Below are 13,020 nucleotides of genomic sequence, written 5' to 3'. Positions count from 1 at the left end.
AGAAGCTCCATCACTTGAATTGCTTAGCTCTCCAGCCTTGTGAGCCCTTGTTGTGGCGGTACACTCTATACAATGTTACGTTTGTGTGCGTCAACTATGGGTCTGGGTTATCTTTGTTGCTCCTTGCAAGGCTCGATGTTCTGGAAGTTTTGTGTTTCCCTTTATCCTGTCTAAGCAGCTTTTGTTCCTTTGAGCTATGCATGGGCTATGTACCAGGGTCTTGATCTAGGCCCCGCCACAACACGTCACTTTCAAGCGTGGATTGTAGCCCACGTCCAGCTTCACCTCTAGTGCATGCCCCGGAACTTTTCCTGCACGCAACATCCCTTGTCGTTTCATTGTTCATTGATCTTTGTCCCTGGCTTCATCTGCAGCTCTGACTGACATACTTTCAAGATTGTCTGTGATCATCTACAAGAGCGCCGCAGTAGCTGTAAGTCGAGCTCCCTCATCCTTGTGACGGCATCACGTTGCCACTCGTTGCTACATTTATGTATTTCACATCTGGCACTCCCCTCTATCCCAAGTTCTCGAGATAAGCACAGTTACGACTTCACTTTAGACTCTACGTCTTTGCCACACGGAAACTTACTAGAGTCAAATACAGACCATTGCCAACGAATAGATACTCTCCACTCGCCCCGCGATACCCCTCACACTGCGACTGGCATCGATTTTGTGCCTCTTCGACGACATAACATCTGATATTTCGAGTCACGCCAATTGCATCTTACCTTGCACCATGTCCGGCCCTTTCTCCAGTCCCTTTGGGGAGAATAGCAACCCCTTTGGAACAGACAGGGGTAAGAGGACAAACAATGCAATCCATCGTGTTGTTGAGGAAGAGGAAGAAAACGACACCATCACATCGCCTACGAACGCTCGTTTCGGAGCATCACCAAACTCTGCCTCCATGTTTTCGGGTCCGTTTGGCGGGGGCTTTGGCGGTGACTCTTCTGCTGAAGCACCTTCTGCGTCGCGAAACGTCCCAAACCCTGATAGTTACCCGGCCCAGTACAACTTCGGTCGCCGAACTTCAGTATCTGCGGAATCTTTGAAACCCAGTGCCGATTCCTATGATAATTGGTCACCCCCTTTTCATGAGAAGACCCCGGACCAGATCGAACGTCTCAAGCATGCCATCGAAGGCAATTTCCTCTTCAGCCATCTGGAGGATGAACAGAGCGCTCAGATTTTGGGTGCCCTTGTCGAAAAGCCGATACCAGCCAAGGGCATTAAGGTTAGTTCGGTCAGTGCAGATTGAGGCTATTTACTGACAACATATGATAGGTAATCAGCCAGGGAGATGCTGGCGACTACTTCTATGTCGTCGAGAAGGGATCTTTTGACGTATATGTCAATCCCAGCGGCTCGCTGCAGCCCGGTCCCGATGGTATGGGTAACCAGGTTGGTAACATCCAAGCTGGTGGCTCATTCGGTGAATTAGCGTTGATGTACAATGCCCCTCGAGCTGCGACTGTAATTTCTGCCGAGCCTGGCTGCACTGTGTGGGCACTCGATCGTGTTACTTTCCGTCGCATCTTGATGGAGTCGACCTTTGCTCGGAGACGCATGTATGAGAGCTTCCTCGAAGAAGTGCCTCTCCTTTCGACCCTAAACCCATACGAGCGATCCAAGATTGCGGATGCGTTGGAAACACAGAAATTTGCTCCAGGAGAGATCATCATTAACGAGGGAGACCCTGGCCATGCGTTTTATCTGCTGGAAAGTGGCGAAGCGGATGCATACATTGGCCAGCCTGACAATAAAGTCCGTCACTACAAGAAGGGTGACTACTTTGGTGAGCTTGCCTTGCTCAACGACGCCCCGCGAGCAGCTAGTATCGTTGCTGCGTCACCAGTCAAGGTTGGAAGCTTGGGAAAGAATGCCTTCCAGCGACTGCTGGGTCCTGTCGAAGGTATTCTACGAAGGACCAAGTATCAAGGTGTTGCAACTGGTGTTGAAGAGATGGATCCACTTCACACCGGCTAGATTGAAGGACAGAACTTCAAGGAATGATCGCATCAATCATGTGGATAAGTAGCAAAGTTTATCAATGAGATCGAGTGATGTTCAGGTTGTCTCGTGGCTTGGGTGTATGTATATTGAACGCAGTTGGGGCACGTTGGATTCAGAAATGATTGGCAGAGGAATTCACTTGTGATTGGCGTTTTGAGAGGTTCTCTCCCACGTTCGCTTTCCTGAGACAAGCATGGCTAGTGACCAGATACCTTGGTTGATATTATTATTATCACGATACAGCTGCTCCCCACCCAATGATATGAAGGAATTTGCGACATTCGATGTGAATATCTACCAGGTGATAAGAGAGAATCCGCAGTCCAAGAAAGATATATTGCCAATTCCTATTTTCTCTTCAGGAAACCAAACGTAAAACATGCTGGTATCAAGACGCCAAGTGTAAAAAGTCCCCGTAAGTACACCATTTAGTTATTTATCACCGTCCTCGCGTTGCATCCCGGTGCGTTATTTCTCCTGGCTCTATACAGCCCGTCTTGCCAGCTCCTCTCGGATTTTCCTCCTCAGCTCCTCAACAGCAACTTCGGTTTCCAGCACTCGACCGACACCGGCGCGCCAAGTATCGTCTAATGTCTTGATCTCAGCGCCCACAGCGGTCTGTCTCTTTTGCCTCTCCAGATTCACAATGTCGACTTCGCGCTTGGTAACTGCTAACTCACGTTCGAGCGCCTGGAGCTCTGCTTCGAGGCCGTGATTTCCCAACAGCCACGCATTCTTCCCCCACTTCTCAAGAAGCTCTAGGTTTGTGAGACGCGAGGAGAGATAGCTATGGGCTACAGCAGCAGCTGGCAGGGCGGTCGCAGGAGGAGCGCTCGGGGATGGAGCCTCGTACCGGCTCAGGTCCAGGGGCGCAAGCGGTGTAGATTTGGAAACACGTTCGAGTTCAGCTGTTATCGCGGGAGAGAAAGAAGGCTCTGTATTGGAGGAGGGTTGGGGAGCTTGAGAGGATGCTTCAGCGGTGATCAGGGCACGGGCGGCGGCAAGGGCTTCCGGAGTTGGTTCCTGGTCGACATCTATAGAGATTGTAAGCAAGAGAGGACTGACGAACTTTTGAAGCACAGTATATGAGCTTACAAGGAAGAGACTCGTGATAAGCAGGAGCGACGGGCATGGTAATGATTTGTTCTGGGATTGGGACACGTGTGGCTTAAGAATATACAATTTTGGGTTAACAATTTATTGTCACCGGTGTTGAGGTTCGATTGCTGTGTCCGAGTAGAACCGATGAGCTTATGAATCAAAGGGTATCGCAAAAGATGTCGCGAAATGATGTAAACAGAATTCAATGTGTGAATGCCAGCCTCGCAACTACGAAATTTCGACGACCTTGAGTTGAAGGGCGGTAACGCACGGATCACTTCTCAGCCTTCTCAGCCTTGGTGGCTTGATTGGAAGCGGGTTTTCTGCATGGCGATGGAGCTGTGCTCCACCAGAGAACATGGCATTGTACTATGTAGTGCTGATAGCGATAAGGAGAACGACATCCATTTGATGATCTACAAGTGCTTCTGGTAAACCGGTCAACTCAAGAAAGGTACAAACGTAGTAAATGATTTTATCTTTGGGTTTACTGAGCATGGGGATGGAATTGGCTCTGGACCCAAAGATGTGCTTATAGCACATCACTTTGACATAATGGTAGAGTACCATACAGTAAGACTTTTGAAGTCAGTTCCATGGAAGCGAGAATGGCACAGCGTAAGCTTAAGCCCAGAGGAGAGACCAGAGTCCTCGCGTATTTAATAGCGACGTCTGAGTCGTCGCAGCACCCGAGAGATCGGCACTGAGGGCTGCCAGTCTATCATGTTAAAAGAGCCAGCGGGACAGGGAAACAAGATATGGAGTTCGTATGAAGGACATCATATAAAATTAAGTTCAACTTCACATAGCTTACTAGTTGAGTGTCTTTGTCTGATGTTTGTCAGCTGTGCCCAGCTGTATTGCTCGCTTCGATGTCAAAGCTAATTAAGATAGTGATACAAGTAATACATCGTTCCGCTTGGAAGATAACTTCGCAGCCGGTCGTAAAAGCCATGATCCTCGTGGAGATCTGAGTTTCTCATCTCCATCCATAACCGCTACCATAGCCCCTAAATTGTTTGATCCGTCGTTGCCGCTGTAAAAGCGTTATAATTTCTGGTTTCCATTCGTTCCATCGCATCTCGTTTCGTAGCTGTAAATGAAAGATCAAACGTCCATCACAATTTCAATACATGCCATCCCCCTCATGTGCCGCTGCCACTATACAGAGCGACCAGCAGTGAATGCCGATCCCTCAGTAAAGATACAGTAGATCGATCAAGAAGAAGATCGACCACTCTCGGAAGAGTCGGTCTTGGTGAGGTCTTCATGGTCTTCCTCTTCAGGGCCGTGAAGTGACTCCTCGAAGACGGGTTCGGGCTCATTGACCTCAAACTTAGTCTTGAAATCGGTAACATGAGAGAAGCTGCTACTGTTGGAGCGGCGGCGGGTATTGGTAAAGGTGAACTGCTCGCCAGCGATGTCATCGTTGACAGTTCCCCTGCAAGTAGTGTAAGTGCACTGTGGGGCAAGTGGGCAGGGGGTGGTTTGGTTCAACATACCAGTTGCCTCGACCAGAGCCGTCCTTCTTCACCTTCTTGGGGTCGACGTCGGCAAAGCCGCTCTTACCAAAGAAGCGAGGGACAGTTTCCGTAGGGAGCATAGTCCCCTCGGCGATGCCCTTGTGGTCACGGTCGTTGGCCTTGTGAGATCGGGTCACTGTGATGAGCGTTGTCAGTAACTATTGTATATTGGGTGAACGGCATCAAGCTGACTTGTGACGGTTTGCGATAGAGGCGTGCGATAGGAAGTAGAGGTTGAGAGTTATTGTTGTTGTGGCGATGAAGCAATACGGTAGATAGGACAATGATGATGGAAAGAGGGACCAGGAGATGCAACGACTTAAAGAGGAGTTGGACGGCCTTTTATAGGATTGGATGCCACGCCAAACGTCACCAAAAAGCAATCGCCAGTGAACAACAGCAAAGGATCCCTCCGGGTGCAAGTGAGTCTAAGGAAGTGCGGGGTGTGCAAGTACTCCGTGTACAAAGGCATGTATACGGAGGACGGGGAGAACAGACGGGCAGGGAAGATGTAACGACTAAACTGTGAGAGAAACTTACTTTTGCAGGATGGAGAGGGTGTAGTTAGCGCGAGGCGATTTGCGAGTGCGGTAATTGAGGATATGTATGGGATGCTTAAGACGAGATGTTGTTGCTTCAAGTTCAGTCAAAGGTCGCTTGCCCTCGCAGTGGGAGATGATGAAAAACGAGACACTTCTTGAAGCAGGACTTGGGTTGATAAAGGCGATGTTACAGTGCCAATTCGTATTCTCAGAGAGGGCGGATAGGCAGTGGACAGTATTTAACTGGTTGCGAAGTTGATCTGGTAGGTAGGCAGGTGTAAGAGGAAAGTTCGCTAGTTTGGTATGTCGACAAGTGAAGAGATAGGTAGGCGATTGATGATTCAGAAGAGATACGAGGAGTAGAACCGATTTATGTGTAAGACAATGCTCAAACCTGGGAAGGAGAGCTTGCCTTTATATCCTGAGAGTCACGCGAGGAACGATGCGTGATGGCATCACACTGTGTCCAATCAGGTCATCGTAGACGGATGTTTCCTTCCCACCTACTGCCTAGTCGCAATCCAGCCCTTTCCCTTTAGAATAGCTATCTACCTATACTAAGGACGCTGACGAAGCTCCCCCAACAGACTGGAGCTTTCTAATTGGACAATTGCGAATTACAGGAGGGAAAGACGGGAGGAGTCAGCTCATACATCGTAGATGTTCCACCATGATGGCCTCCCAAGGCAAGTGCAACAGCGTCCAGGGCCCACTGCTACTGGTGGGGCTAGACAGTACCTACCCCGGCCAAGGCGGGTCGCGCTGTCCCATCCCGTCCGTCTATCGCGTGACCTGGCGCAAGCAGCCGGTGGCCGAACTCTGTGGTCCAATTCAACTTACTGAGTCAACGATGTGGTCCATGCTTCAGAGTGAGAACGTTGCAATTGCGGGGGAGCAACTTTGTAACATTCCAGTAAGTTAGTAGTAGTACGCTCAGAATTAGTAGCTTGGACTAGGAGTCAATTCGAATGCAAAAGTGACCACAATTCATGATATGGATTGTATATAAGAAGCCTCATGGCATTCTACGACGGTCAATGGGCTCAATTGGCATCCAGATTCCGTCTAATGTCATGCAATTTGACCCAGCCTCTGGACTCTGAGAGGATAGAGGGGTATACTAAGTTGCAGTACAACCATGTGCTCAATGTTTAATCTTCTCCATACCTTAGTAGATTACTCCCGCAAAGCTTGCTCCGTGTGCTAGAAGGTACGGCCTTCTAGTATTCTTGGTAACAGACTGGTTCGTGTTGAACAGTTCATGGTCCCACAATCAAAGTTGGCAGTTTCTACAGTAACACCATGTTATTTGTTCAAAAATCCAATTCAAGGTGACTGACTGATCTCATGCTGAACATACAGGTAGGTAGGGATCTAGCATCGGTAGCAAAACAAGCACTGACGTCGCCATGCTTCTACGCCAGGGTCTTAGTCTGTGGCTTGGCTGGAACTGTTTTGGGCGGACAAACGACTCGAATACCCCGCTTTAAGCTTACGGGGATCTGGGGTAAGGTCCAGGTACCGGCATAACCTCAGTGATGCCGCTGATAGCGATAGCTTTGATATAGGAACCTTGACTGAAATCATCGGATAGTTGTACCGAATCCCCTTATTCCCTACAGCAAGTACATATATACCAATTCATATGCACTGCTGTAGCTCGTTCGTTGGTGCCACCTTGGGTTAGTAAGAGCATCTCCAACAGTACCTGGCGTTTTGTATCTGCCGACCTCAACTCCACCACAGGACAGAGCTCCACGCCTCCAGACGAGACTACGAGGTGGATTGGAACTTTAGAATCTAGGAAAGGAGGCTTGCCAAGTTCTACTCTGCCATCCCTAGCTCAATTCTGACTTCATAACAAGTCCGATACCGCTCCCTGACTCAATCGTCCGTGGGGCTCAGCGAAACTGACTTGGCGCCCACACACGGTGCACATGACTCTTCTCATCGACCCATCTTGCACATCACTACAATCTCACCAATTATAAGCATCAATTCACCTTGTCTTGTTCTCAGGAGTCTTGAGAGGATCTGACCTGGAATTGGTAGGTAGATAGATTCGTACTTGCCACTGATGTCTTCACTCTATCCCAACAGAAATGGAACCCGCTCCGTTCTCGAAACACCGATAAGGAGTCAGCCGGAGGTCTCATGATCATCGCCCGGACTCCATCATAGGGTCAAGCTCGCGAATTGTTTCTGCTGCCTGTTTCTCTGCAGAGGACAGGTGTCTTTTACTCCCAGTGATCACGCAACAGCATGCCACGGAGCACGAATTCTGTAGACATCTGATCATCTGACTCAAGGTCTGGCTTACACCGCCATAGACTCTTTTAGTAAGAACTTTCTCAAAGCTCTCCTCACAAGTACTTGGCTTTTACGGTGGCATGATAAGAGCAGAGCATGGTACCTAGGTATGCTCAGATAGGTCGTTTGCAGCGAAAGTTTGAGATGTGAGTTGTTTTCTCTACAATGCTGCAAACCTTCGACGGGCTTCACGTCAATGCTTATATCAGTACCTAGGTCATGGCAAAGATATGCGGCAGACGTCTCGTTTCAACTCGTACAATCAGGAATAACAACAGTCTATCACAAATCCATATCAAATTAGTTGATTTTAGCTACTGTCCTTTTTTTCCCTCCTTGACGTTGTAATACGACTCTAATACACCCTCTTGCTCTTTTGAGAAAGAAAAGAAGAATAAAAAACGATCATAGACCTGCGCCTGAATGATACAATCGCAGCCTCATCTTTGTGCCAAAGAAAATACAAATTCTGCGTGATAAAATAATATGCTAGTCTTCCTCTAATACACCCACCCACCCACTGCCGTTAATTATGATGATAAATGCCCAACATTTCCTAGCGCTGACCCATTTTCGAGAATTCATTCTGATAACGTAGCTTGAACCCGTTACAGAGCGCTCGCATGTCAGGATATTGATAGCCCTTGAGCTCAAACCCTTGCGGAATTGCGCGCACTGGCAGCGCAATCACCTTGGCTGCCCTACTAGCCTTGAAGCACAGCCAGAAGTACCCAGGGTGTTTAGTATCGATGCAGAAAGCGTACGTCGATCGATTGGGATTGGCATCGATGTAAGTCGTCAACCATTTCTCTGCGCGCAGTTAGTATCGTGCACATATAAATACTTCAGTATAGTGTAAGAACTTACCAGTCTCTCCCCGAGATCGGTTTTGGTACTTATCGTGCCGCATCAACTCCTCCACTTTGCGTGCCATAGCCTTAACGTGCTCGACGATCAATTCGTCCAGGTCGGTGTATGTGTACTTGCCGCCCACGCGCAACAGCTTGCCCACTGCAAACTCCGTTTCCTTTTGCATCTCGAGAACGTCAATGTGTTGAAACACGCCATCCGCGACCTTCCAGGTGACCGCCAGATGATCGTTACCCTTGGACGAAGGCCGAATTACAACCTCGCCGTTTGGCTGGGATCCCAGATATTCTTCGGCCTGCAGGCCATTGAAAGGCTTGAAATTAGGATGCTTGACGACACGTTGGGTCCGTCCCGTTGTCTTATCCTTTTCTCGCAACTCCTCTTTATCAGCGGCTTCCAGGACATAGTCCCATCCATCACGACCGAGGTTGATAGGTCGCTTGTAGGGAATACGCAGCGCATCTTCCCGCATGGAAAGTTTCGCCATAAAGTCTTTGTAGTTGATATCCAGGATCTTGGCTTGGGACGTTTGTCCAGAGCTCAGCACTTCTTTGATGGACGATCGGTGGCTGACCTCGTGGCCCTCGACTCGGCCCTCGATTCCGCAGTCAAGTTTGACAATGGCAAAGTCATCCTTGACAACCCGCACGTTGACGGGGACAATCATACCCTCGCAAAGAGTGTGCTTGGTTTCGCCAGTGAACATGGTAAAGATTTCCGATGCTGACAGGAGAGCAAAGTTCCTTCGTAGTTCTTCGTAGGGGGCTTGGAGTTCGGCACGGATCGTCTCCAAAGTAGCTCGCTTACGCTGGCTGTAGTTCCTCTCCAACTGCTCGGCATACTCCTCGAGTACAAGTTCATTGACCTTGTCCTGTTCGTCCATCTTGAAAAGCTTGCGAACAATGGCTCCGGGTCCATTCTCGTCCGTTTCGCCCTTGACATCCTCTTCATCGAGCTCAAGGGCGTCGGCAGCCATCTTTCGGCCTAATTCATAGTCCTCAGGATGAACACGTGTGTTGTCTAGTGGATCAGATGATGGGTTTGTGGCCTCGTACTCGATAAAAAGAAAGCTTGCGCAGTTGTTCCAAACCCTGGGACCAACAACGGGCAGCTTTCCACTATCAGGGTCGCCTACGAGCTCGTCTCTTGTTCCCACAGCGCCGCCATTGGCGTTGATAGCTTTGATGACACTTGTGGCCTTTCGAGGTCCCAGTCCAGAAACATAAGGCAGAAGATTGGCAGTGTAAGTATCGTTCATCGCTTCGTTGATATCCACACCGCAGAGGTTAACCATGTCTACCATAGCCGAGTCCAGATACTTGGCCAGCTTGTCCGCTGGGAGGAGGTTCTGGCAAGGGTGGTAAGAAAGTGAAGAAACATCCTTGCCAAGGGCCGCATATTCCTTCATGGGGTTCTGCATGTAACGCGCCAGGGCGACGCAGTACCTCGTGATGGGGTTAAGACTCGGGTGCTCGGCAAGGGCGCGAGGACTGTCTTTGTACAAGCGAGCAACCTCATCGTTCACCACCACAACTTCCAAGGGCTCCGTTCTATAGTCATTGGTGTCAGGGTCCTCAAACTCAGGTCCCATGAGACCCTTCTCGTTGACCAAGCCCTCCAGGTCACGCACCAACTTGGTCGTTTCAGCAGACCAACCGCTTACACCAATGACATCGGGTCGACGGCGTTTCACAAGTTCTTCAAACTCTTCTCGCTGGCGCTCGTCTCGAGCAAGATTTCCCAGTTTTCCTTGCTCGATCACTCGTCCATCTTCCTCCACCCATGCCCAACAAATAGGATCACGGGCGGGGTCGGACATACCATTGGAGAGAACCAAGACGCGCGGTGTGGTGCCCAGAATCATGCCCTTGGGCTTGTACGGCGCTTGGTCAAGTCTCTTCGCGTATTCCTCCCGACACATCTTGAGTACTTCATCTTGACAGAAAGTACGGATGACTTCCTTAACATTCTTTGCGATGATCTTCTCCAGCTTGGGATAAGCGAGGTCCAGCACCTTCTTGCGCTCTTCTCGCCACTGCTCGGCTCGATCACTGAAGTTTTCGGACTCAAATTCCTGGTAGAGATGCTGTCGGAAATCATATCGAGCAGGCATATCTAGCTTGATAGTGACGAGTCCTTCCTCTTCGGCCTTCATCATTTTCAAGAAAAGCTCTGGCTGATGAACCAGGTCGGCAATAGCTTGGTTCTGTAAGTACTTGATCTCATAGTATGGGTGGGAGTCGTCGATTCTGCGCAGTCCTTTTTCAGTTCGCCGACAGCTAATCTCAGCGGCCTGGTAGTATGAGTTTCGGAAATGCTTGCGCATTCTCGGGCTAGCAAATAACTCTTCCGAGTACATCTGTCGGGCTGCGCTGATGACTTGGTCGCCTGTGCTGAAAACGTCATCGATCAAGCTGTCCGCCAAGTCCATAGGATACTGTGCATCATCGTCAGGGGTGACCTTCTTTCCATGTCGCAGGGCGTTCTTTGCAAGTTGGTCTGCCGAGATGCCGTAGGCGCGAACAAAGCCATACGCCTTGCCTTGGCGGACTCTCTCGAGCAAGTTGGATTTTGAGCCCGGCCGCTTTGTTAAGGACAGATTACCGGCTAGTGCAGCAAGGTCCTTCAATTGTTGGCCATATTGGAAATGCAGGTAATCTTGCAAGTCTTGAAGTTCCTCCATAGTTGTCGCCTCAGGAATCATTTCATCCACCATGGCGTCGTGAATTTCCATTCCTTTCAAGTTGTCGACCGTCTTCTCAAGAGCGTTTCTCTTGTCCACGAAAGACCGGAACTTGATGTCCAACTCCAAGATTTTCCACAGATCGTCCTGGTTCAACAGCTTGTCCGCGCTTATGACATATTCGGGAGCATCGGGATCATCGCGATTCGGATTTCGTGTCTTCCTGGTGTGGAGCAGGTAGTCTTTGCGGTGCTGGAACACATACGGCACCTCAACCTCGTCGACGATGAAGAATTCGAGGACTTTACCAACTGCCTTGCCAAATGGGCTCTGCAGGTCAGAGGCAAGACCTTTCTTGGGCCAAAGTTGGTTGGTGATCCAGCGTGCCTCTTCCTTGAACTGCTCTGCCGTGAGTTGCAAGCTCTTGAACGTCTTTCGGTCGATTTGGAATCGCTCGGGTTCGTCCGTAAACCGAATCTCGTTGTCTTCGTCGGTCAAGAGCTTCTCCTTAAGCTGTGAAGGCTCGAATACGTCCTTCAACTCTATCGCCTGTTCTTCTCTTTCGCGGTCCTCCTCCTCTTCCTCCATCTGCAGTGCCCAATCGTAGTCTTCGCCATTGCCAAAGATAGCTTCCATGTCATCCAAGGCATCCTTATCCAAATTGGCGGTGTCGGCGATGTTTCCGATGACACGATCTCTGGGACGGGCAACCTCGGCGTCTTCTCGCTGCTGTTCTAGTTCTTCAGGGTCATCGGGGAAGTCCTCTTCGATAAAATCGTCAAACTCGTCGGCCTGGCGGTACGATGACCTGTTGTTGTATGCCCGCTGTTCGCCTGCATCATCTTCCTCATCGGAAAAGATGTCATCGAGGCCACGGCGTTGGTTGCCTCGGTCTTCGTCGCGAGTGCCACGCTTCAGGCGCTTGAATTTGGACTAAATTCGAAAAAGTTAGGGGTACTGACGGGCTAGTCGATTGGATTGGCGCCGGGACGACTTACCTGTGTTGTGGGCTTAGGTCGCTCGCCAAACTGCTCACCGATCAAATCCAGATCGTCCTCGTCTAACTGTGCCTCTTCCTCACGATCGCGGTGCTCTCGTTTTCGTTTGTGTAAGGGTCGCACGTCTGCATCGGACTCGCCGCCTTCGTCTTCGTCTTCATCTTCGTCGACGATGAAACCTTCGCGAACCTAAAAGAAAACATCAGGGGCGATTCAATTGTCAATGTTTGTCACCACGCTAACCTTGCGAGCTTCCTCCTCATCATCGTCGTCTTCTTCCTCTTCACTTGAATCTTCTACAGCATTCTTGTGTCTGCGCTGTCCACCACGCTCATCAAAGGACTCATCCTCTTCTTCGTCATCAAGCTCGGCCTCGCCAGAGATCAAGTCGCGCATGCTGTTGCTCATCTTGACGACTTGCGATGCTGCCGCGCAGGCAACAAAGCTTTCTTTGTCTGCTTCGGTTGTATATGGTTCCGGTATGGGGACCAGGCAGATGGAAAATAGATGTCTTGGCTCTCAAATGTCGTGATTGTAGTGAAAGACAATGAAGTAGAGAGATATGAAGTGTATGCCTTTCCTCGGAAGCTTATGATATTTGGGAATTTTTGCCTTTGCGCTGCAGAGCGAGCTACACGTGCAGCCTTGTCGCGCCTGGCAAGGATGATAGAGCGGAGAGAGATATTCCGCTTCCGATCCGCCATTCGTGCAAGTTACATAATCACGATTCTTGAGCTTCACATATTCCCTAACAAAACTCAATTGACATTAGTAGTTTAAAAACACAGGAGTCACTACTTTAGGCATTCAAGAATGGTTTTGTGCATGCAGAAGCTACTATTTCGGAGCAGAACGTTTTTGGTATCAGCCATTCCCTTATCGACGAAAAGTCGCGTCTCTCATCAACAAGTACAACTCAGGTGGTGGTCCAAGTGTTGACTTGCAGTCGTCTGAATCGCCCAGCGTCTGATCCA

At 49.6% G+C, this 13,020-nt stretch overlaps 5 protein-coding genes across 5 annotated transcripts; 2 read left to right on the top strand and 3 right to left on the bottom strand.

The window, feature by feature from the left end:
• Nucleotides 1–326: 326 nt before the first annotated feature.
• On the top strand, nucleotides 327–1,992 carry FGSG_09908 (cAMP-dependent protein kinase regulatory subunit; the record flags this gene model as incomplete). Its single annotated transcript, XM_011320512.1, has 3 exons — nucleotides 327–433; nucleotides 608–1,240; nucleotides 1,291–1,992. The coding sequence occupies exons 2-3, from the start codon at nucleotides 743–745 to the stop codon at nucleotides 1,990–1,992; spliced, it is 1,200 nt and encodes a 399-aa protein (XP_011318814.1). The 5' UTR covers nucleotides 327–433; nucleotides 608–742.
• A 510-nt stretch (nucleotides 1,993–2,502) lies between these two features.
• On the bottom strand, nucleotides 2,503–3,151 carry FGSG_09907 (uncharacterized protein; the record flags this gene model as incomplete). Its single annotated transcript, XM_011320511.1, has 2 exons — nucleotides 2,503–3,053; nucleotides 3,115–3,151. The coding sequence occupies 2 exons, from the start codon at nucleotides 3,149–3,151 to the stop codon at nucleotides 2,503–2,505; spliced, it is 588 nt and encodes a 195-aa protein (XP_011318813.1).
• Nucleotides 3,152–3,899: 748 nt separating this feature from the next.
• On the bottom strand, nucleotides 3,900–5,551 carry FGSG_09906 (uncharacterized protein). The gene is made up of 3 exons (XM_011320510.1): nucleotides 5,184–5,551; nucleotides 4,623–4,779; nucleotides 3,900–4,561 (listed from the first exon to the last, which is right to left on the bottom strand). Coding segments are annotated over exons 1-3 (381 nt in total). The 5' UTR covers nucleotides 5,185–5,551; the 3' UTR covers nucleotides 3,900–4,338.
• A 307-nt stretch (nucleotides 5,552–5,858) lies between these two features.
• FGSG_09905 (uncharacterized protein) lies at nucleotides 5,859–6,288 on the top strand (the record flags this gene model as incomplete). The annotated part of the gene is made up of 2 exons (XM_011320509.1): nucleotides 5,859–6,098; nucleotides 6,196–6,288. The coding sequence occupies 2 exons, from the start codon at nucleotides 5,859–5,861 to the stop codon at nucleotides 6,286–6,288; spliced, it is 333 nt and encodes a 110-aa protein (XP_011318811.1).
• Nucleotides 6,289–8,051: 1,763 nt separating this feature from the next.
• On the bottom strand, nucleotides 8,052–12,454 carry FGSG_09904 (transcription elongation factor SPT6; the record flags this gene model as incomplete). The annotated part of the gene is made up of 4 exons (XM_011320508.1): nucleotides 8,052–8,305; nucleotides 8,363–11,981; nucleotides 12,047–12,235; nucleotides 12,290–12,454. The coding sequence occupies 4 exons, from the start codon at nucleotides 12,452–12,454 to the stop codon at nucleotides 8,052–8,054; spliced, it is 4,227 nt and encodes a 1,408-aa protein (XP_011318810.1).
• Between the last annotated feature and the right edge of the window lie 566 nt (nucleotides 12,455–13,020).

This window comes from Fusarium graminearum, chromosome 1 (assembly GCF_000240135.3).
Source record: "Fusarium graminearum PH-1 chromosome 1, whole genome shotgun sequence".
Taxonomy (NCBI): Eukaryota; Fungi; Ascomycota; class Sordariomycetes; order Hypocreales; family Nectriaceae; genus Fusarium; species Fusarium graminearum.
The sequence above is the reverse complement of the archived record's forward strand: the minus strand, read 5'-3'. Positions and strand labels throughout refer to the sequence as shown.

What these genes read in the sequence shown, in the direction of transcription:
- FGSG_09906 (XM_011320510.1), bottom strand. An exon ending in GGCTCTGGTCGAGGCAACTG is followed by an intron (nt 4,562 to 4,622) that starts GTATGTTGAACC and finishes CACTACTTGCAG; the next exon opens with GGGAACTGTCAACGATGACA.